The sequence below is a fragment of the Salmo salar genome, chromosome ssa16, assembly GCF_905237065.1.
Source record: "Salmo salar chromosome ssa16, Ssal_v3.1, whole genome shotgun sequence".
NCBI classification, from domain to species: domain Eukaryota; kingdom Metazoa; phylum Chordata; class Actinopteri; order Salmoniformes; family Salmonidae; genus Salmo; species Salmo salar.
The window spans coordinates 73,769,386-73,793,179 of NC_059457.1; the positions used below are offsets into that span (position 1 = coordinate 73,769,386).

A 23,794-nucleotide genomic window follows, 5' to 3' on the forward strand; every position below is an offset into this window, starting at 1 on the left:
ATCATCGGCGTACAATGACACCTTCGTTTTTAAGCCACGGATTTGTAATCCCTTAATATTATTGTTTGATCTAATCTTAACAGCTAACATTTCGATGGCAATAATAAATAAATATACCGATAGTTGACAACCTTGTTTTACTCCTCTAGATAGTTTAAAACTTTCTGAGATGTAGCCATTATTTACTATTTTACACCTAGGGTTACTATACATAACTTTAACCCATTTTATAAGAGATTCCCCAAAATTGAAATATTCTAGGCATTTATATATAAACTCCAGTCGTACTTTATCAAAAGCCTTTTCAAAACCAGGCCTGGTGTCCCCGATATTTCATAGTATTCTATTGTTTCCAGTACTTGTCTTATATTATCTCCAATGTACCGTCCATGCAAAAAACCTGTCTGATTAGGATGAATAATATCTGACAATACTTTTTAAATTCTATGCAGCAAGTATTTTGATAGGATTTTTGCATCACAACACAGAAGTGTAAGAGGTCTCCAATTTTTTAAATGGACTGGATCTTTATATATACCACTTGGGTCTTGTTTCAGTAATAATGATATCAGACCTTCTTGTTGCGTGTCTGATAATCTACCATTTATATAGGAGTGGTTAAAACATGCTAATAATGGTCCTCTGAGTATATCAAAAAAAGCTTTGTATTCTTCCACTGGTATGCCATCCAGCCGTGAAGTTTTCCCAGCCTTAAAGGCTTTAATTGCATCAAGAAGTTCCTCCTCTGTAATTTGGCCTTCACATGAGTCTTTCTGTACAGATGTTAGTTTTACATTATTATTAGGGAAAAAATCCATACAATTAGTTTCAGCTAGTGGAGATGGAGGAGACTGAAACGAAAACATATTCTTAAAGTACTTTACTTCCTTTTTCAAAATATCATTCCATGAATCATGCGTGACTCCATCATTTGTAACAAGTTTTAATACAATTATTTTGGTAGCATTTCTTTGTTGAAGATTGAAAAATAATTTGGTGCATTTTTCCCCATATTCCATCCAGTTTGCTTTATTTTTTATAATATATTACACTGGATCTTTCTTGAATATGTTCCTCCATTTCTTTTTGTTTTTCCTCTAACTTATTCTGTGCCTCTATAGTACAGTTTTTATTGCTAACTATCTGTACTGTTAGTCCTTCAATTTCCTTTGTTAATATGGACTCTTGGTCTAAATTGCTTTTGTTTTATAGATGAGTACTGAATTGCATGGCCTGTAAAGGCACATTTAAAAGTGTCCCATACAATAAGGGGCTCTGCTGTACCTATGTTATGTCTGAAAAAGTCAGTTATAAATTCTTCTGTCCTAGTTCTAAACAATGTATCATCTAGTAGGCTTTGGTTAAATTTCCAATATCCTCGCCCACTGGGAATTCTGTAAGAGTAATATATATGCCAATTATGTGTTGATCCGACCGCATTCTGTCCCCTATCAACACTTTTTAAACTTTTGGTGCCAGAGAGAATGGCATAAGAAAGTAGTCAAGACGACATGCTTGATTAATCCTCCGCCATGTATATCTCACTAGGTCAGGGTATTTAAGTCTCCATATATCCACTAATTCCAATATAGCCATGACATTCATGATTTCCTTAAGTGCCTGAGGGTGATAGTTTGTAGTGTGATTTCCTTTCTGGTCCATGGAGGTATTTAAGACCGTATTAAAATCTCCCACCATAATAATAGAGTCTAGTGTTGCTTGTAGAGTTGATCAATTCTTATATATATTTTCAAAGAAGCTTGGATCATCATTATTCGGACCGTATAGGTTAATAAGCCATATCTGTTTATTGTCCAATAACATATTTAAAATAATCCATCTACCTTGATGATCTGTTTGGACAAATTGCACATTTGGATCAAAATTACTGTTAATTAAAAGCATCACCCCTTTTGAATTTGTTTGCCCATGGGAGAAATAACACTAGCACTAGTATTAACATGACGTCTTGTTCCAGGTTCATGGACATATTACATGAGAAATGGTACAAGGTGGTGCCATGTGGGAAGCGAGTTTTCACTAACACTGAGGTGAGTGTGTGTGTTTGTGTGTGTGTGTGTGTGTGTGTGTGTGTAAGTGTGTGTGTTTAAGGTCATAGTCGACAGAAACCACAACAACCAAACTCTTTTTATATTCTGTGGTGTCTGTGTTTGTCTGACCTCTGTCTGACCTCTAACTGCCAGACAGACTCCTCATAGATTTAGCTGACAAAATGGTACTCCTTCTTCACAATCACAAACACACACCTGCTTCCCCCATAGTGTTGGTATACAGCCAGCCCAGCCAGCATACTAGTCCCATATCTCAGCCTCCCGCTGGGACAGAGACAAACAGGACTCGCTTCCAGGCACATATATATACACACACACACACACCATCACACACACACACACACACACACACACACACACACACACACACACACACACACACACACACACACACACACACACACACACACACACACACACACACACACACACACACACACACACACACACACTCCTATCTACAGACCTGATATATAGCTGCTGGCAAAGACTCTTTTACCTTCACTCCCACTTCTAGTCCTTGGCATATGAGATAAAATCTGCAGTGTGTGTGTGTGTGTGTGTGTGTGTGTGTGTGTGTGTGTGTGTGTGTGTGTGTGTGTGTGTGTGTGTGTGTGTGTGTGTGTGTGTGTGTGTGTGTGTGTGTGTGTGTGTGTGTGTGTGTGTGTGTGTGTGTGTGTGTGCGTGTGTGTGCGTGTGATGGTGTTTACTACTACAGCCTCTCCCCAGAGAGAGGAAGGCTTAGGGCCATGAGAAACTCTCTGTATCAGAGGGATGATATTCTTCATATTTATTCAGAAGTTAGAATACATAGAGCAGACTTGAGGTAGTTCTACAGAATAACAACATGAGGCAGGACAGAAGTCAACGATCCAAGGTGTACCTCTGGGTCACATTGGGTGGCTCACTTCACCTTGTGTCGTTCCAGGTGCTTCTGGAGGAAATAGACAGAGAAACGATGGCAGTGTTTTGCCTGATAAATGTACTTGTAGTTGCCCATAGAGGCTGTGCGTGCGTGCGGCATGCATGAATGAGTGTATGTGTGGGTGTATGTGTGCTATTCGTTCTGGTCAGACGACTTGTGTCCCTGTAGATCATGGGGATGGAGATGGTTATTATGGGATGGCAGAGAGAGAAGGACATGGCCCTGTTTGAATACTTCCTACCTTCTTTAAAGGGGCAATCTGCAGTTGAAACTAAAATGAAATGCTCTCCCCTGTTTCAGTAAAAAGCTGAGGGACGGGGCTGGAGAAATCTAACCACTCTCAAATTCATAGACAGCGCTATGGATGCTAGGACTGACCATCCATGATATCTACATTTTTGAGGTTATATAGTGTTTGTTTACATTTACTATGTTTACAAACATTGGAGTAAAACAAGCTAGTATTTTACAGCCAGCAGCATACCACCCTACAGCGTATCACCTTACAGCATACCACCCAGCATCTCACTGCTGGCTGGCTTCTGAAGCTAACCAGGGTTGGTTCCTGGATGGGAGACCAGATGTTGCTGGAAGTTGTGTTGGATGACCAGTAGGAGGCACTCTTTCCTCTGGTCTAAAAAAAACAAATATCTCAATGCCCCAGGGCAGTGATTGGGGTCATTGCCCTGTGTAGGGTGCTGTCTTTCGGAAGGGATGTTAAATGGGTGTCCTGACTCTCTGTGGTCAGTAAAGATCCCATGGCACTTATCATAAGAGTAGGGGTGGTAACCCCGGTGTCCTGGCTAAATTCCCAATCAGGCCCTAATACCATCATGGCCACCTAATCCTCCACAGTTTACAATTGGTTCATTCATCCCCCTCCTCTCCCCTGAAACTATTCCCCAGGTCGTTGCTGTAAATGAGAATGTGTTCTCAGTCAACTTACCTGGTAAAATAAGGGTTAAATAAATAGTGTTTTGATGGGGTACGACAGTTGAACTAAGCTCATGATGCATTAGGGGGGCAATCAATAGATACATATCATTCATTTATGTCCAAAATGTATGTAGCAACTGCAGATTGCCCCTTTAAGGTCATCACTTGAAACTCGAGCAACTGACTCGAGTTTTACTGAGCCAGTGTTGTGATGATGTCAGGTGACGGAGAAAGTGGAACTATTGGTTCACTCTGCCATCCAGTGGCCACTGTTGGAACCACAGTCAACCTCATACCTTACGGCAAAATGGGGACTGTGAAGAGACACATAGACCATTTAATGCATTTTGTATTGTATTTTGCATTTTATTATGTATATGATTCATGGTTGGGATACGACTGTTATATGTGGTTGTCTCGCTTGGCTTTCTTAAGATGAATGCACGAGCTGTGGGTTTCTCTGGATGGGAGCGTCTGCTGAATGGATAAATGGTCATGTAAATGTAGTGCAATGTCTGTATATTTATGTATAATATGTATTTTATTTGTCAGCAGCAGCTAACTACGGAACCTAATAATAAATACTCTCTTTCCTCTCTCTCCCTTTCTCTAACCCTCTCTTGCGCAATATATCTCTCTCTCCCTCTTTCTCTCTCTCTCTCACTCTCCCTCTCTCTCCCTTTCTCTAACCCTCTCTTGCTCAATATAACTCTCTCTCTCTCTCTCTCTCTCTCTCTCTCTCTCTCTCCCTCTCTCTCCCTTTCTCTAACCCTCTCTTGCGCAATATATCTCTCTCTCCCTCTTTCTCTCTCTCTCTCTCTCGTTCTCTCACTCTCCCTCTCTCACACCCTCTCTCTCCCTCTTTCTCTCTCTCTCTCTCTCTCGTTCTCTCACTCTCCCTCTCTCTCTCCCTCTCTCACACCCTCTCTCTCCCTCTTTCTGACTCTCTCTCTCTCCCAGAATTTATCGATGGGGATAGATCATTTCTCAGGCCTGTTTGTGATGTTGTGTGTGGGGGTGGTTGGAGCCATCTTTACCTTGGCAGCTGAACACACCTTCTATCACCTAGCCCTGCCCCGGCTACGACGGTCACACACACTCACCTACTGGTTGCATACCAGCCAGGTATGTACGTATACACACACACACACACACACACACACACACACACACACACACACACACACACACACACACACACACACACACACACACACACTCAATAACTAGATCTATAGCAAGCCACCAAGCTGTTATATTATCTAAGATAATTAGAATTTCACACTTTTAAAAAGTTCTTATCAAGTTGATCTTACCACTGTGATCTTAACAAGGTGATCTTACCACTGTGATCTTAACAAGGTGATCTTACCACTGTGATCTTAACAAGGTGATCGTACCACTGTGATCTTAACATGGTGATGTTATCAAGGTGATCTTTATTGAGTGAATGTTTTCTCATCTGTGTTGTATCATCTATCTGTTAACAGAAGATCCATCGAGCCCTGAACACCCCTTACGAGGACGTAGGGAAAGAGTTGATTGGCCTGGACCACAAGTAGAGAAACACTGATCAATACTATCTATATTAGAGTATAGGTTATCAATACTGTCCACGTTAGAGTATAGGTTATCAATACTGTCTATATTAGAGTATAGGTTATAAATACTGTCTATGTTAGAGTATAGGTTATCAATACTGTCTACATTAGAGTATAGGTTATCAATACTGTCTATATTATAGTATAGGTTATCAATACTATCTATATTAGAGTATAGGTTATAAATACTGTCTATGTTAGAGTATAGGTTATCAATACTGTCTACATTAGAGTATAGGTTATCAATACTGTCTATATTATAGTATAGGTTATCAATACTATCTATATTAGAGTATAGGTTATAAATACTGTCTATGTTAGAGTATAGGTTATTAATACTGTCTACATTAGAGTATAGGTTATCAATACTGTCTATATTATAGTATAGGTTATCAATACTATCTATATTAGAGTATAGGTTATAAATACTGTCTATGTTAGAGTATAGGTTATTAATACTGTCTACATTAGAGTATAGGTTATCAATACTGTCTATATTATAGTATAGGTTATCAATACTGTCTATATTAAAGTATAGTTTATCAATACTGTCCACATTAGAGTATAGGTTATCAATACTGTCTATATCACAGTATAGGCTATCAATACTATCTATATTGCTGTATAGGTTCTCAATACTATCTATACTACAGTATAGGTTATCAATAATATCTATTTTGCAGCATAGGGTATCAAAACTATCTATACTACAGTATAGGTAATCAATAATATCTAAATTACACTATAGGTTATCAATAATGTCTATATTACAGTATAGTTTATCAATACTCTCTATATTACAGTATAGGTTATCAAAAATATTTATATTACATTATAGGTTATCAATAATATATATATATATATATATATATATATATTACGGTATAGATTATCAATACTATCTATATTATAGTATAGGTTATTAATACTGTCTATATTATGGTATAGGTTATCAATACTGTCAATATTACATTATAGGTTATCAATACTATCTATATTACAGTATAAGTCATCAATACTGTCAATAGTACAGTATATGTTATCAATACTATCTATTCTACAGTATAGGTAATCAATCATTTATAAATTACACAATAGGTTAGCAACACTTCATATTAAATTATAGGTTATCATTACTCTATATTACATTATAGGTTATCAACACTGTCTATATTACAGTGTAGGTTATAACTACTATCTATTTTACAGTATAGGTTATCAATACTGTCTATATTAATGTATAGGTTATCAATACCATCTATATTACAGTGTAGGTTTTAACTACTATCTATTTTACAGTATAGGTTATCAATACTGTCTATATTAGTGTATAGGTTATCAATACTATCTACATTAGAGTATAGGTTATCAATACTATCTACATTAGAGTATAGGTTATCAATACTGTCTATATTGGAGTATAGGTTATCAATACTATCTACATTAGAGTATAGGTTATCAATACTGTCTATATTATAGTATAGGTTATCAATACTGGCAATATTACATTATAGGTTATCAATACTATCTATATTACAGTATAGGTTATCGATACTGTCTATACTACATTATAGGTTATCAATACTGTCTATACTACAGTATAGGTTATCAATGCTATCTATTTTGCAGCATAGGTTATTAAAACTATCTATATTACAGTACAGGTAATCAATAATATCTAAATTACACTGTAGGTTATCAATACTGTCTATATTACAGTATAGTTTATCAATACTCTCTACATTACAGTGTAGGTTATCGGAAATATTTATAGGTTATCAATAATATATATATATTACAGTGTAGATTATCAATACTATCTATATTAAAGTATAGGTTATCAATACTGTCTATATTACAGAATAGGTTATCAATACTGTCTATATTACAGTATAGGTTATCAATACTGTCTATATTACAGTATAGGTTATCAATACTATCTATATTAGAGTATAGGTTATCAAGACTGTCTATATTACAGTATAGGTTATCAATACTGTCTATATTACAGTATAGGTTATCAATAATATCTATATTACAGTATAGGTTGTCAATACTCTCTATATTACAGTATAGGTTATCAATAATATCTATATTAGAGTATAGTTTATCAATACTATTTATATTACAGTATAGGTTATCAATATTGTCAATATTACCTCTCTTTCTCTCTCTCTCACTCTCTCCCCCAGTCCCTCCCCTTGTGTCTCTGACAGCTGCAGCCTCCACAGACACCGGCAGCCTCGCTCTCCTCCTCCCCTGTCTTCCCCCCTGCCTGCCCCCACTCCTCCTCAGCCCTCCTCTCTTGCCCGGGACATCAAGGAGAACAAGAGGGTCCACTTTGATCTGGAGAGCCTACACAGCTACCGTCTACACACACACACCGCCTCGTTCTGGGGACGGCCTGGCATGGTGGGGCGACATGGCCTGGGAGGTACACACTTTAACACACACATTTGTTTTACCGTCCTTGTGGGGACCAAAACATTTATTCCCATTCAAAATCCTATTTTCCCTAACCCCTAATCCTTAACCTAACCTTAACACCTAACCCTAAACCTAAAGCTAACCCTATCTCTTAACCCTAGTTCTAACCCTAAACCTAACCACTAAGCCTAAAATACAAATTTTCCCTGTGGGGATCTGAGAAATGTCCCCAAAATGTTCCTTGTTTTACTATCCTTTACTAGAACTTATGGGACCCACAAGGATAGTTAAACCAAACCACACACACACTTTACATGCTTTATTTGAATCCACAAATCACATTCCCTTCAATGAGGTTCAGAGAAAAGGTCACACAAAGTTTCCGTCTTCCCCTGTCTGTTCCAGGGTGTCTGGGTGGTTTAGCTCCTCCTCAGGTTAGCCTGCATGCTAACGGTGGCCCAGCATCAGCCCTGGCCTCCTCTGGTCTGGCCCTGCCTCCCCTGGGGAACCCAGGCAGCCAGGCCTTCCTGTGGGAGGGAGAGCTCCAGGAGGTCCAGGGGAGGATCGAGACGTTCACAGCTCAGCTGAGAGACGCCGTGGCCAGGAGGGCCGAGATACAGACCTGCCTGGAGAACCATAAAATGAACCAGAGCACAGCTACTGCTGTCAAACTGGAGAAAGACAAGGTTGCCCAGTCACAAAGCCTGGAGAGAGCGAGAACCAACGCAGAGAAAGATAGAACCAAGGAAGAGAAAGAGGGGATCAACCAGGAGAAAGGGATGAGTGGCAGATCAAACCACTGTAGCAGCCTGGACAGAAACAGAGACCGAGACAGGACAAGCAGGGACAGTTCCACTGTGAGACAAACAGCCAGACAGGACACAGACAGGGACAGACTGTTACACCAATCAGAAACTGAGAGAGACAGAGACGACCAATCAAAAAGCCTGGACGGAAATGGGAGCAGCCAATCACATGCCTCCAACATTCTGCAGACAGGGAGGAACAGCCAATCAGAAGCTCTGAACATCCTACAGAGGAGGAGAGAGATCCAATCAAAAACCTCTGCCAGCCTGGACAGAGGGACAACCAACCAATCAGGTGCTGTCAATACACTGCAGGGAGAAAGAACTGTCCAATCACGTAACTCCACCAGTCTGGAGAGAGGAAGAGCCAGGCAATCAGGTGCAGTGAAAGACAAGGAAAGGGGGAGAACTGTCCAAACACGGACAGGGGCTAGTCTGGACAGATTGAGAGCTAGCCAATCCAGTGGGAATCTGGTTAGAGAACGTCCCGCCCCTGTGGACATCCAGAAGAGCTTGTGTTAGTCGTTTGATAGGTTATTTATTAGAACACAAAAGACCAATCAGAAGGCTGGAAAAGAATCTAACAGGTCCAAATGATTTACAAGGCAGCGGATGAAATAAATCAGACCGTTTTAAAAAACAATGACAGAGATGTAGCCCTGGTCCTCTGATGTCAACGGCTGCTGTCTGTTAAAACAAATGTCTGATCAGAACTTTACCCATCTACTGTTTGTCTCCACTAGGTGTGTTTCCTTTTTGTTTCTAACTACTAATACCTCTCTCTCTTCATCTCTTACCCCCGGGTTGTATTCACTAGGAACCAAACAGAAGCAAACAGAACAAAACGGGAAGGGACCTACCTGAATTTGCCCAATAGAATCTCTTGTTATCGTTGCAGAAAGTGTGAACGGTTTCTGTTGCAATGGTTTGTGACTAATGTTACTAATGTATACACCCCAGGTCTGTAGTCAGCTCTGAGTGGGGCATTCAAGGTACACATGGGGCTCCTAAATGTTCAATCAAGTGCTATGTCTGCCCAACCGGGTAAGAATCGGCTATCCCAGAGGGCAAACTACACGTGTCCACTGTCATTGTCCTGACTGATCCTCTATAAGGACCTTGAGTTGGTTTGACACTATGCAGTTGAATTGAATTTACTTTCATGGAATTTGTGTGTTGGATGTGATGGTGGTGTCAAATGTAACTATACAGTAACAATAGTCGAGCCTGGAAGTGAACGAAAAAGGTGGATGTGGAAAGAGAAAAGGCGGTTGTATTTGAGCCTATAGCAGGTGTTCTACAAGAGATGCAGGTTGCTAGGTTACCTGTCGAGGACTGAGGAGTGTTGTAGATATGTTGTTCTGGTGTTGATGGGTCGTGTTCGGTGTCCCATAATGCTGCCTATAACAACAGCTATACGTCTCATTCTCACACACAACAGAATTGTATCAGCATATTATTGGGACTCGTATCATGTTGTTGTATATCATTTCCATATTTTGAAATTAAACATTTATATACTGGTTTTAATGGAACGAATTACCACAGACTGTAATGACAGTCTATACCACAAGGTGGTGCCTGGATCTCTCTCTCACTCGCACACAGACACACACACACACACACACACACACACACACACACACACACACACACACACACACACACACACACACACACACACACACACACACACACTCACAACCTATTCAACTAAGCAACTGAAACATTATTTGATGGATGAGAAGGAATAGATTATTTCACCATCATAGTAGTAACAATTTTCATTCCATGCCTTTCCCACAATTCTGTGATATTTAGCAACACTTAGACCCCACCCCCCCAACACATACTCACACATAAAAGCATGCACACACACAGACACAATCACCCAGTTATAGTAATTCGCTGTGAAATTAAAAGAGAAACCTCTCATCGTTAATCCACCCAAAATCACACGCTCTGATTACATCATCCTAACGAGCAATTAGAACACTGCTGCGCCTCACTCGTATGAATCAAAGCTCAGATGTATCTCATCTGTACAAGTGTGTGTGTGTGAGTGTGCACGTGTGTGTGTGTCACAGTGAACAAAATGAGGTCAGACAACAGTTGTATCTAAATGTATGGATGTTATACATCTGACATATTGACATATTTACTCAGGCATACGGAGCAGAGGTAGGGGAATATATACACACACACACACGTAGACACCCACACACACGTAGACACCCACATATACACACACAAACACACACACGGTCCCCATTCCCAGTGACCCTGGTCTGTGTGGTGAAGCCTGCAGGATATTTTAGTCTTAGTCACTCATGTTAGAACACACATATTAACCCACACATCCTCAAATATATCTTTCTGCATCACTCTGTTGTTCTCTCTCCATCTCCGTCTCTTCATATCTCTGTGAGAAGTGAGACAGTAAGAGATATGGACAGACAGTAGAGAGAGAAAGATATGGACAGACAGTAGAGAGAGAAAGATGTGGACAGACAATAGAGAAGGTAAGAGATAGGGACAGACAGTAGAGACAGTAAGAGATATGGACAGACAGTAGAGACAGTAAGAGATATGGACAGACAGTAGAGACAGTAAGAGATATGGACAGACAGTAGAGACAGTAAGAGATATGGACAGACAGTAGAGACAGTAAGAGATATGGACAGACAGTAGAGAGAGGTATGGACAGACAGTAGAGAGAGAGAGGTATGGACAGACAGTAGAGAGAGAAAGATATGGACAGACAGTAGAGAGAGAAAGATATGGACAGACAGTAGAGAGATATGGACAGACAGTAGAGAGATATGGACAGACAGAGACAGTAAGAGATATGGACAGACAGAAGAGAAAGATATGGACAGACAGTAGAGAAAGATATGGACAGACAGTAGAGAGAGAAAGATATGGACAGACAGTAGAGAGAGAGAGAGATGGACAGACAGTAGAGAGAGATAGTAGAGAGAGAAAGAAATTAGGACAGACAGTAGAGAGAGAAAGACATGGACAGACAGTAGAGAGAGAAAGATATGGACAGACAGTAGAGAAGGTAAGAGATATGTACAGACAGTAGAGAGAAAGATATGGACAGACAGTAGAGAAGGTAAGAGATATGGACAGACAGTAGAGAGAGATATGGACAGACAGTAGAGAGAGATATGGACAGACAGTAGAGAGAGAAAGATATGGACAGACAGTAGAGACAGTAAGAGATATGGACAGACAATAAACAAAGGTATGGACAGACAGTAGAGACAGTAAGAGATATGGACAGACAGTAGAGAGAAAAATAAATTAGGACAGACAGTAGAGAAAGATATGGACAGACAGTAGAGACAGTAAGAGATATGGACAGACAGTAGAGAGAAAAATAAATTAGGACAGACAGTAGAGAAAGATATGGACAGACAGTAGAGACAGTAAGAGATATGGACAGACAGAGAGAGAAAGATATGGACAGACAGTAGAGACAGTAAAAGATATGGACAGACAATAGAGAAAGATATGGACAGACAGTAGAGAGAAAGATATGGACAGACAGTAGAAAGAGAAAGATATGGACAGACAGTAGAGAGAGAAAGGTATGGACAGACAGTAGAGACAGTAAGAGATATGGACAGACAGTAGAGAGAGGTATGGACAGACAGTAGAGAGAGAGAGGTATGGACAGACAGTAGAGAGAGAAAGAAATTAAGACAGACAGTAGAGAGAAAGATATGGACAGACAGTAGAGAGAGAGAGATATGGACAGACAGTAGAGAGAGAAAGATATGGACAGACAGAGAGAAGGGTTTGAGACAGACAGTAGAGAGAGAAAGATATGGACAGACAGAGAGAAGGGTTTGAGACAGACAGTAGAGAGAGAAAGATATGGACAGACAGTAGAGAGAGAAAGATCTAGACAGACAGTAGAGAGAGAAAGATATGGACAGACAGAGAGAAGGGTTTGAGACAGACAGTAGAGAGAGAAAGATATGGACAGACAGTAGAGAGAGAAAGATCTAGACAGACAGTAGAGAGAGAAAGATCTAGACAGACAGTAGAGAGAGAAAGATATGGACAGACAGTAGAGAGAGAAAGATATGGACAGACAGTAGAGAGAGAAAGATATGGACAGACAGTAGAGAGAGAAAGATCTAGACAGACAGTAGAGAGAGAAAGATATGGACAGACAGAGAGAAGGGTTTGAGACAGACAGTAGAGAGAGAAAGATCTAGACAGACAGTAGAGAGAGAAAGATATGGACAGACAGAGAGAAGGGTTTGAGACAGACAGTAGAGAGAGAAAGATATGGACAGACAGTAGAGAGAGAAAGATCTAGACAGACAGTAGAGAGAGAAAGATATGGACAGACAGAGAGAAGGGTTTGAGACAGACAGTAGAGAGAGAAAGATATGGACAGACAGTAGAGAGAGAAAGATCTAGACAGACAGTAGAGAGAGAAAGATATGGACAGACAGAGAGAAGGGTTTGAGACAGGCAGAGCAGAGGCCTTTGTGTTGTTCTGTTGAATCACTCCTCAAATGAAGGCCACTTCAGACCTCCGGACAGCTCTACACACACACACACACTGCTGCAGAGCGTTGAGACGTCTGTGATGGAGTGTGTGTGTGTATAGAGGCCAGATGGTGAGGGCCCTAGGGATAGTCAACCAGGACTGACTCACTGGGAGGGGGGGGGGCTAACTCTCTCTCCTCCTTCCCTCGCTCTATCTCCTCTCCCTCTACACTTCTCTCTTTACCTCTTCCTTCTCTTTCTCTCTCGTCTCTCTCTCTCTCTCTCTCTCTCTCTCTCTCTCTCAGGAGTATAGATTTTATAAAGGGGTTTGCAGGGACTAACCAATAGTAGAATTCATTAAAGATATCTTATAACAACCCACATCCTTGTGTGTGTGTGTGTGTGTGTGTGTGTGTGTGTGTGTGTATGTGTATGTGTGTGTGTGTGTGTGTGTGTGTGTGCGTATCAATAGAGGATCCTTTTCACTACTCCAGGGATAACAGCGGTATTCTTGACAACTAAGACTCCTCTAACCTAATGTCTATGCTTCAGCTCAGTGGGCTAACACGGTCTTGAGATACATAAACCATCAATGCGGGTCAGTCACACAAACTTCAATGAATTTACAAATCAATGTTTTCTTAGTCAAGGAGTTTATAGCCATTACCTGGAAACACAAGTTTAAAAAAACAGTAGCCCATGAAAAAGGACAGTAATATAATATTAGTATTTACATTGGTAATAAAAACAAAAAGGTAAATAAAGGACATCTCTGGAAAATGCAGCATTTCTGTTTCTTAGAAGTCATAATGCAAGTTCATAGAAACACAATGAAGTAGAATACACTCATTCACACACATAAACACACATGCAAGACAGACACACTCTCACACACATACACACACATGCAGACTAACACCAGTATTCAACAGTTCTATTATCAAAAGAGGATATCCACTACAGAACAAAAAGTCATTCTGCTACTAGGCAACCGATGCACACAGACCACACCCACAAGTCTATACAGTCTTTTGTCAACATTTATGTTAATGTATTGTCAGTGGGGATTTGATTAGCCACAAATTAGCTTAAAAATAATTGATATTATTGCATGTAATTTTATACAATTGGAGGTGGTTGGTTGAGTCTCTGTGTGTGTGTGTGAAAAATCTAAAATCCTTAATTTTCAATTTTCATAAAAGTAGTGCACTGTATTAGCGGTCTGTAGCGCGGACCCCCACCACCAAACTACTTTCCGCAGCTATTGTGTGTGTGTGTGTGTGTGTGTGTGTGTGTGTGTGTGTGTGTGTGTGTGTGTGTGTGTGTGTGAGTGTGTTGATCTGTTCACATTGTTAAGCCAATTGTCCCCTCCAGCCTTTGTCTCCCCCTCTTTGTTTACTGTCGTAATCCTCTCCAAGATGTTCACTTTCCTTCCTCCTTTTCCCCTCCTCTTCTTCATCTCTACAGTAAGTCAGTGGAATGGAAACCTGAGAGAGATCCTATATACAGTATAGTATAGTACAGCTGGTGAGTATAGTCAGCATAGTTGTATTCTAGTCAGATAGTAGTCGGTGGTAAACCAACTACTAGAGATGCTATAGTTTCTGTTGTCTTCAGTGATCCAGTCTCCATGCTCCTGAAGACCTTCCCTCAGACACGCTCCACCTCCACTGTTAGACCCTGACTTAGCAGTGTTCTATGTCGCGTTATAACCTCCACTACTGTTAGACCTTGACTTAACAGTCCTCCCAAGTCTTACTCTGCAGTGTCTTGTAGGTTTTGCTGTTATGTCGCATCTTAACTCCTTTAAGTCATCTCATGTCCTTCTCCTACTCTGCAGTGTCTTGTGGAACAGCTATTTGTCTGTTTCCATCATGACCCTTTCTCAGTATTGAAGTAGTGTTCTTGATTATTGTCAATCCTCTATGCCAAGTTATAACCTCCATTATATTATATTTTAACTCCTAAGTTGTCTCATAACCTCCTCTCACTCATTTAAGTCATGTAGTAGTTCTCCTGACTGTTAGGTCTCCCCAAACTGTGTCACATTTAATAACTTCCCCTGACTGTTAGGTCTCCCCAAACTGTGTCACATTTAATTACGTCCCCTGACTGTATGGTTACGTAGTGGTACTACTGTCTATATTAACTGCTCTATGTCGTCTTATAACCTCTTGCTCTATAAGTTCCCATATGTTCTCTTCTAACCTCATAGTCTGTTTTTAGTAGTGTTACTGTCTATTATAACGCCTCTATGTCGCGTTATAATCTCCTCTCTGTCTGCATGGTCTTGTAATAGACTTCTTGATCAGCGCGGCTGTGGGCTGAGACAGTGGGCCGGCGGGGGAGGGTCATAGAGCGGGGGAGGGGGGGAGAGTAACTGTCCAACAGCAGATCTGGATGAGGAGGGGGAGGGAGGGGGGGAGTAGAAGGGGGGAGGAGGGGGAGGGAGGGGGGAGTAGAAGGTGGGAGAAGGGGGAGGCAGGGGGGAGGAGATGGGCTGAGGAGGTGGAGGTAGAGTGGAGGAAGAGAAGGGAGGGAGTGGAGAGGAGATGGGGTGAGGAGGGGGAGGCAGGGTGGAGGAAGAGAAGGGAGGGAGTGGAGAGGAGATGGGGTGAGGAGGGGGAGGCAGGGGGGAGGGATCCGTCTGGCTGGGAGAGGAGGAACAGATAGAGTCTGATTTCACAGGAAGTGTTCGGTATTCCCGATATTCCGGTGCGGTGACTTTCTCCTGGCGCTGCAGCGCCCCCCTCTGGCCGTGCTCACCGACGCTCCCCAGGCTCCCGCTGGTGGTGTTCCTCCGTTCCCAGGGGGTCCCGTTACTGTCAGCTGTTACTCTGGCCCCCAGGGTCCCGTTACTCCCGGTACTGGCACTGCTAGACACCCTGACCACAGGGTGATGAGGGGCGTGAGCGTCTATGGTGACAATACTCCCGGTAACGCTCCCAGTAACGCTCCCGGTAACACTCCCGGTGTGGCTGTCATGGTCAGAGGGGACCCGGTAGTACGGAGACTCAGAGCTTCCTGTTGAAGACCCTCCCCCACATGAAGAGGCGGAGTCAGAGCCCTTGGCAGAGGAGCTGATTGGTCCATGCTGCTTGGACATGGCAATGACCTATAGGATGAACAGAGGAGACAGTTAGCTAGTTCCTTCAGCTAGTTAGAATGTAAATCAACAGTTAATTTAGCTAGTTAGAATGTAAATCAACAGTTCATTTAGCTAGTTACTTCAGCTAGTTAGAATGTAAATCAACAGTTCATTTAGCTAGTTAGAATGTAAATCAACAGTTAATTTAGCAAGTTACTTCAGCTAGTTAGAATGTAAATCAACAGTTCATTTAGCTAGTTACTTCAGCTAGTTAGAATGTAAATAAACAGTTCATTTAGCTAGTTACTTCAGCTAGTTAGAATTTAAATAAACAGTTCATTTAGCTAGTTACTTCAGCTAGTTAGAATGTAACAGTTCATTTAGCTAGTTCCTTCAGCTAGTTAGAATGTAAATAAACAGTTCATTTAGCTAGTTACTTCAGCTAGTTAGAATGTAAATCAACAGTTCATTTAGCTAGTTAGAATGTAAATCAACAGTTCATTTAGCTAGTTACTTCAGCTAGTTAGAATGTAACAGTTCATTTAGCTAGTTCCTTCAGCTAGTTAGAATGTAACAGTTCATTTAGCTAGTTACTTCAGCTAGTTAGAATGTAAATCAACAGTTAATTTAGCAAGTTACTTCAGCTAGTTAGAATGTAAATAAACAGTTCATTTAGCTAGTTACTTCAGCTAGTTAGAATGTAACAGTTCATTTAGCTAGTTCCTTCAGCTAGTTAGAATGTAAATAAACAGTTCATTTAGCTAGTTACTTCAGCTAGTTAGAATGTAAATCAACAGTTCATTTAGATAGTTACTTCAGCTAGTTAGAATGTAAATCAACAGTTCATTTAGCTAGTTACTTCAGCTAGTTAGAATGTAAATCAACAGTTCATTTAGCTAGTTACTTCAGCTAGTTAGAATGTAAATCAACAGTTTATTTAGCTAGTTACTTCAGCTTGTTAGAATGTAACAGTTCATTTAGCTAGTTACTTCAGCTTGTTAGAATGTAACAGTTCATTTTAGCTAACTCAGATTTGATATTTAGCTCACCTGCGCCACTCGCGGCTGATTGGGCGGCTGGGTGGGCACACGAGGAGTCGTCACAGGGATAGGCCCCTCCCTGGCTCGTTCCCCTCCCTGGTTAAGTGACATCAACTTGGCACGCGTCACCGCGCTCTTAGGGGAGACGGGGGGAGGTAGAGAGGAGACATAAGGAGGCAAAGGGGAGACCGTAGGAGGTAGAGGGGAGACAGTAGGGGGGTGTCTAATCCCCTCCTTAGGGATATGCACCAGTGGGGCTGGCGCTGGGGTAGCCATGGCAACGGCTCTATTGGCTGACTGTACCGTCGGATAGAGGGAGGGAGGATTCATCACCCCTGTCTCCCCTGCCTCACCCCCTCCTCCTGCACTTCCCTCTCCTCCGCCAGATCCGTCCGTCTCTCCCTCCTCCTCGCTCCGTCTCTCCGTAGAGCGCTGCTGTCTCCACTCCTGCACCAGCGGTGGTCGCAGCCTGACAGATCACACATGATATGTTTGACTTGACGATTAATACCAGGGTGGTATGACACACACCTACAACACACACTAGTCACAAACGTACCTTGGTTGTGACCTGCGGGGGTCGAAGGACAGGTGGAAGGTCATGTGACGCTGGTTGGAGGGGTCGTCTCCGGGGGGCGAGGTGCTGCTGCTGCCGTTGGCGACGCGGGGTAAGGTATTGCTGAATGTTACCATGGTTTCCTTTCCCATGGGGCCGCGGGGTGCCAGGAGCTCCACGTCAGCACTGGCCCTCTTCAGAGATGCTACGCTGGCCTTCTCCCTACGAACCTACAGAACAACATAGCGTGGCTAACTACTAATACTAACCACTAATACATATCCTCTCTCCCTTCATCTCTTACCTTGCAGCGTCCAGTCCCCAGTTCCTCCCTGCTGTCTGAGGGTCTGGGTGTCTTGCTGCGGTACAGAGAGCCGTGCTGAGAAGCATGACCTCTCTGGGCTCGTCCCCTCACCACCACCTCCCTCTGCTGCTGGGGGGGAGAGGCAGCCCTCCGGACAGGCTGGGGGAGGCAGTCCTCCTCGGATGACCTGAAGTTACCTACTGCATACAGAGACTAGAGGGAGGGAGGGGAAGGAGAGGTGGAGATAGCGATAGAGAGAGAGATAGAAGCGTGAAATTTGTTGAGACAGGTTTTCTAAAAAAGAACTGTGAAATTCTCCCCCTGAGAACTCTTAAAAGATTATTAATTCCCATCTCTCTCTCTGTCTCTTTCTCAGTCTACCCCCCCAGACGCACACAAAGTCGTACACACACAAAAACACAAAGTCGACCCCCCCCCCCCCACACACACACACACTCACCAGGTAGACTCCTATGCCAGCTCCTATGGCGTAGCCAACATAGACGTCTCTGGGATGGCAGCGGTGTTGTGTGATCTGAGTCAGTCCGGCTATGCCTGCAGCCAGACAGTATCCAAACACCAGCACCGGCTTCACCAACTTAGTACTACTGCTGATCACACTGTTCAAATACATCTACACACACACACACACACACACACACACACACACACACACACACACACACACACACACACACACACAAAGTTAGAACTATTGCAGATGGTATTGTTTCCAATTTTAACTTCAAATGCATCTTCATAAAGTCAGACAGACAGGCAGACAAGTTAGTAGCTGTCAGTGCTTACAGAGATGTAGACAGCAGCAAAGCCAGAGAGCGTTGCATGCTGGGACGGAAATGTTTTCCTGAAGAGAAGGAGAGAGAGAGAGGAGAGGAGCGAGAGGGAGATGTGATGCAGAGAGAGAGAAAGAGAGGTGGAGGTGTTATTGAAGCTGGAGAACACAAAGTGTGTGTGTGTGTGTGTGTGTGTGTGTGTGTGTGTGTGTGTGTGTGTGTGTGTGTGTGTGTGTGTGTGTGTGTGTGTGTGTGTGTGTGTGTGTTACCTGGCTGACAGGATGGCATACAGATCTTTCCCAGAGCAGATGTCCTGTGTGATGTAATTGTTCTGGTCACATGATATCCCAGGCAGCGTGTAATTGGGCTGACAGACAGTCAGGAAGAAAGGGGTGGGATAACCAGTAGCCAATTGGATGATGTCTGTCATTAGAGCTGTTGCCAGGAGACCAAATACATGAACACCTGGGGGAGAAGGAGGTGGAGAGAGGGGGAGACAGGGAGAAGGGATGGAGGAGGAGAGAGAGGGGGAGACAGGGAGAAGGGATGGAGGAGGAGAGAGGGGGAGACAGGGAGAAGGGATGGAGGAGGAGAGAGGGGGAGACAGGGAGAAGGGATGGAGGAGGAGAGAGAGGGGGAGACAGGGAGAAGGGATGGAGAAGGAGAGAGAGGGGGGAGACAGGGAGAAGGGATGGAGAAGGAGAGAGGGGGGAGACAGGGAGAAGGGATGGAGGAGGAGAGAGAGGGGGGAGACAGAGAGAAGGGATGGAGGAGGAGAGGGGGGGAGACAGGGAGAAGGGATGGAGAAGGAGAGAGGGGTAGGGAGGGAGGAGCATGCACCAGGTAAGAGTTATCTGAAACATCTGAAGACGTCTCGTCTGTCCTCATTCCCTCTACATCTCTCTCCCTTGTTCTCAACTTCTTGTTTTAACTGGAACAGGCCTGAAGTAGATTCTCTCCCTAGACTAGCATTACTCTCTGAAGTAGATTATCTCCCTGGGCTATCATTACACTCTGAAGTAGATTCTCTCCCTAAACTAGCATTACTCTCTGAAGTAGATTCTCTCCCTAAACTAGCATTACTCTCTGAAGTAGATTATCTCCCTAGACTAGCATTACTCTCCGAAGTAGATTATCTCCCTAGACTAGCATTACTCTCCGAAGTAGATTCTCTCCCTAGACTAGCATTACTCTCCGAAGTAGATTCTCTCCCTAGACTAGCATTACTCTCTGAAGTAGATTATCTCCCTGGTCTATCATTACACTCTGAAGTAGATTCTCTCCCTAGACTAACATTACTCCCTGAAGTAGATTCTCTCCCTGGGCTATCATTACTCCCTGAAGTAGATTCTCTCCCTAGGCTATCATTACTCCCTGAAGTAGATTCTCTCCCTGGACTATCATTACTCCCTGAAGTAGATTCTCTCCCTAGGCTAACATTACTCCCTGAAGTAGATTCTCTCCCTAGGCTATCATTACTCCCTGAAGTAGATTCTCTACCTAGGCTATCATTACTCTCTGAAGTAGATTCTCTCCCTAGACTATCATTACTCCCTGAAGTAGATTCTCTCCCTGGGCTATCATTACTCCCTGAAGTAGATTCTCTCCCTGGTCTATCATTACTCCCTGAAGTAGATTCTCTCCCTAGACTATCATTACTCCCTGAAGTAGATTCTCTCCCTGGTCTATCATTACTCCCTGAAGTAGATTCTCTCCCTGGGCTATCATTACTCCCTGAAGTAGATTCTCTCCCTGGACTATCATTACTCCCTGAAGTAGATTCTCTCCCTGGGCTATCATTACTCCCTGAAGTAGATTCTCTCCCTGGTCTATCATTACTCCCTGAAGTAGATTCTCTCCCTGGGCTATCATTACTCCCTGAAGTAGATTCTCTCCCTAGACTATCATTACTCCCTGAAGTAGATTCTCTCCCTGGTCTATCATTACTCTCTGAAGTAGATTCTCTCCCTAGTCTATCATTACTCTCTGAAGTAGATTCTCTCCCTAGGCTATCATTACTCCCTGAAGTAGATTCTCTCCCTAGACTATCATTACTCCCTGAAGTAGATTCTCTCCCTGGGCTATCATTACTCCCTGAAGTAGATTCTCTCCCTGGGCTATCATTACTCCCTGAAGTAGATTCTCTCCCTGGGCTATCATTACTCCCTGAAGTAGATTCTCTCCCTGGGCTATCATTACTATCTGAAGTAGATTCTCTCCCTGGTCTATCATTACTCCCTGAAGTAGATTCTCTCCCTGGGCTAGCATTACTCTCTGAAGTAGATTCTCTCCCTGGGCTAGCATTACTCTCTGAAGTAGATTCTCTCCCTGGGCTATCATTACTATCTGAAATGTGCACCTGTTCACTCGCATTTGAGGATTCAAGCGTAAATAACAGGTACGTACCAACAAAGCGAACAGTCCTCCGTAGGAAGGAGTTGAAGTTACACCCTCCAGCAATGATGGATCCTTCAGCTTTCCTCTGTTTGACTCTGGACTGGTAACAATACACCAGCCCTTCACCCAGCATGATCTATTCACACACACACACACAATTAGTCACGCACCCTGATGCTGATAGGCTGTTCATTGATCAGAGCCTATTGATTGTAGGTTTTGACGGTGTGTGTACTAACCGAGGCAGCCGGTCCTGCGAAGGCCAGGCTCAGCAACATCAGCAGAGGGATCAGTTCGTCTCCTGTCTCCAGGTAGGGCAACGACAGGTCACGGTCATAGCAATGGAACCCAGGGGTCGCCGGGGACAACAGGTCTGTCAACTCCATGAAGTAGAGAGAGACAAGGGAGGAGAGGACGATGGGGAGCTAGACAGAAAGAGAGAGAGAGAGAGAGAGAGACAGAGAGAGAGACAGACAGACACAGAGAGCGAGAGAGAGAGAGAGGGAGGGAGCGAGTGAGCAAAGGAGAGAGAGAGAGAGAGAAAGGGAGAGAGGTAAGAGGGAGATATTATCTTACTAACAGCCATAGTGAGTGGTATACATTAAATGCAGTACACACACCTCAATGAAGTAGAAGCATGGTAGAAGTGTCATGCTGTCTTTGGGAGGTTTCTTCTTGGTCTTGGCTTTTGGTGACGACATCATCCTGGTGTTGGTCCAATCAGAGTCTAGGGACAGACAGAAGGGGAGGAGTTAGTCATCACACTGGTGGCGTTCCAGGTGGCATACATTACAGAGGCGTTGTTGCACAGTATCAGCTTGTTAAGTCATATTCTGATACTACTTCCACATGGACTGGTCCTTTGCAGCAAACCGAAGCGAACATCTGTTGTGTTGGTCCCTCAACTCCAAATGAACGGAACATCAGAACACACACACACACACGCCTCAATGGTGTGCTATCTCTGTTTCCCACATCGCTCTCTCTTTGTTCTCTCTAACTCGTTCTCTAAATTCAGGACAATGGAGTGGACACAGGACAGTGCCATAGTTACAGTAACTCAGAGAGAAAGAAGCAGGGAGTTGACACACAGCTCCCTCCTTTAGCCCGGAGTTATTCTACTGTAACTATGGCGCTGTCCACTGCATGGTCCTGAACTCAGAGAGAGAGAGAGAAAAACCTGTCCTGATTTAGAACCACTGATTCTCTCAGGCACTAGTGTCAAACTCACCCCGCCTTGCCTCTCCTCCCCACACACACACACACACACACACACACACAGAGTGCTGAATTACCTCTGTCCCGCGGGTTGTGTGTGTTAGCAGAGGCCCGTCTTGCCCTCCCCCCTCGCCGAGGTCTAGCGTGCTGCTCCAGTTTTCCGTTCAAACGTTAATCCATCTTCACGCGCTGCCAGTTGTTTTACGCCCCCAAAACACACATACACACACATAAGGTTGTTTAGGGTGGTCAGATTCTCCGCGGATAGAGAGGACGGTAGAATGATAAAGGGAGAATGGATAGATGGGTAAGACGAAAGGGGAAAGTCCTATATTCGCTATTTCTCCGTTATTTTCCCTTCTGATCGCGCGTGTGTGGATAGACTCCGAGGTTTCACGTGCCTTCTACCGGTTCGCCCCAGTCCCCGTCAGCCACGCTATGTTCGAACAGCCCACACAAACTCAAACAGCGCTCAGAAACGAACCGATATCTCACTTGAAGGACCGCCGCTCACAGAGAGCCTCGCGCACACAAAGGCATGGGGGGCGCGAGAGGGCGGGGGAGACGAGGGGAGGAGACCGACTGCTCCTTCACACACACACAAACGCCCCTCCTCTCACCACTCCAAATTCCTAATGGTAGTCCACCACCACCATAAAGCTGGGCAAAACAAAGCGATGGATTTTGGTGCGTGTTTGGGTATGCGCGTGCATGAGTGAAAGCATGTGTGTCTGTTTGATTCTGAGTGTTTCTTCGAATATATTCCCCTTTTAGAACATTCTATTTTAAATGTAAAGGCTATTCATTTTAGGCCAAATGATTCTGATCCCCCCATCTCTCTTCCTCTTTTCGTATTTTGTTAGTTTTATTTTGTGTAGACCTAGCCCAGTAGGGTGGGGTTGGGTTGGGTTCTGACCACGTGCCTGTGACTGCTGCTGCGGTGTGTATTTGCGTCTCTTCATTCAACAAACGTGCTCACAGATGCGCGCTCACACATCTTCTGCCTCTGACTGTCTGATTTACCATGACATGTACACATGCAAACCTTTCTCCCACGGTTATAAATACACACACACACACACACACACACACACACACACACACACACACACACACAC

General features: G+C 43.3%; 2 protein-coding genes across 2 annotated transcripts in view; one reads left to right on the forward strand and one right to left on the reverse strand.

Annotated features, from left to right (window-relative positions):
* The window catches only part of LOC106595577 (glutamate receptor ionotropic, NMDA 3B), a 60,757-nt gene extending 51,468 nt beyond the window's left edge, over positions 1-9,289 (forward strand). The window contains exons 16-20 of the mRNA XM_045696709.1: positions 1,979-2,051; positions 4,894-5,058; positions 5,424-5,491; positions 7,727-7,968; positions 8,367-9,289. Of these exons, the coding sequence (XP_045552665.1) occupies positions 1,979-2,051; positions 4,894-5,058; positions 5,424-5,491; positions 7,727-7,968; positions 8,367-9,289 (1,471 nt within the window). The remainder of the gene's footprint in view (positions 1-1,978; positions 2,052-4,893; positions 5,059-5,423; positions 5,492-7,726; positions 7,969-8,366) is intronic.
* A 6,538-nt stretch (positions 9,290-15,827) lies between these two features.
* Positions 15,828-23,225, reverse strand: LOC106591654 (phospholipid phosphatase-related protein type 3; the record flags this gene model as incomplete). The annotated part of the gene is made up of 11 exons (XM_045697766.1): positions 22,754-23,225; positions 22,079-22,185; positions 21,698-21,883; positions 21,468-21,594; positions 19,331-19,526; positions 19,075-19,132; positions 18,728-18,901; positions 18,268-18,480; positions 17,967-18,193; positions 17,417-17,876; positions 15,828-16,394 (listed from the first exon to the last, which is right to left on the reverse strand). Coding segments are annotated over exons 2-11 (2,292 nt in total), but the record flags the coding sequence as incomplete, so codon positions are not given.
* Positions 23,226-23,794: the final 569 nt, after the last annotated feature.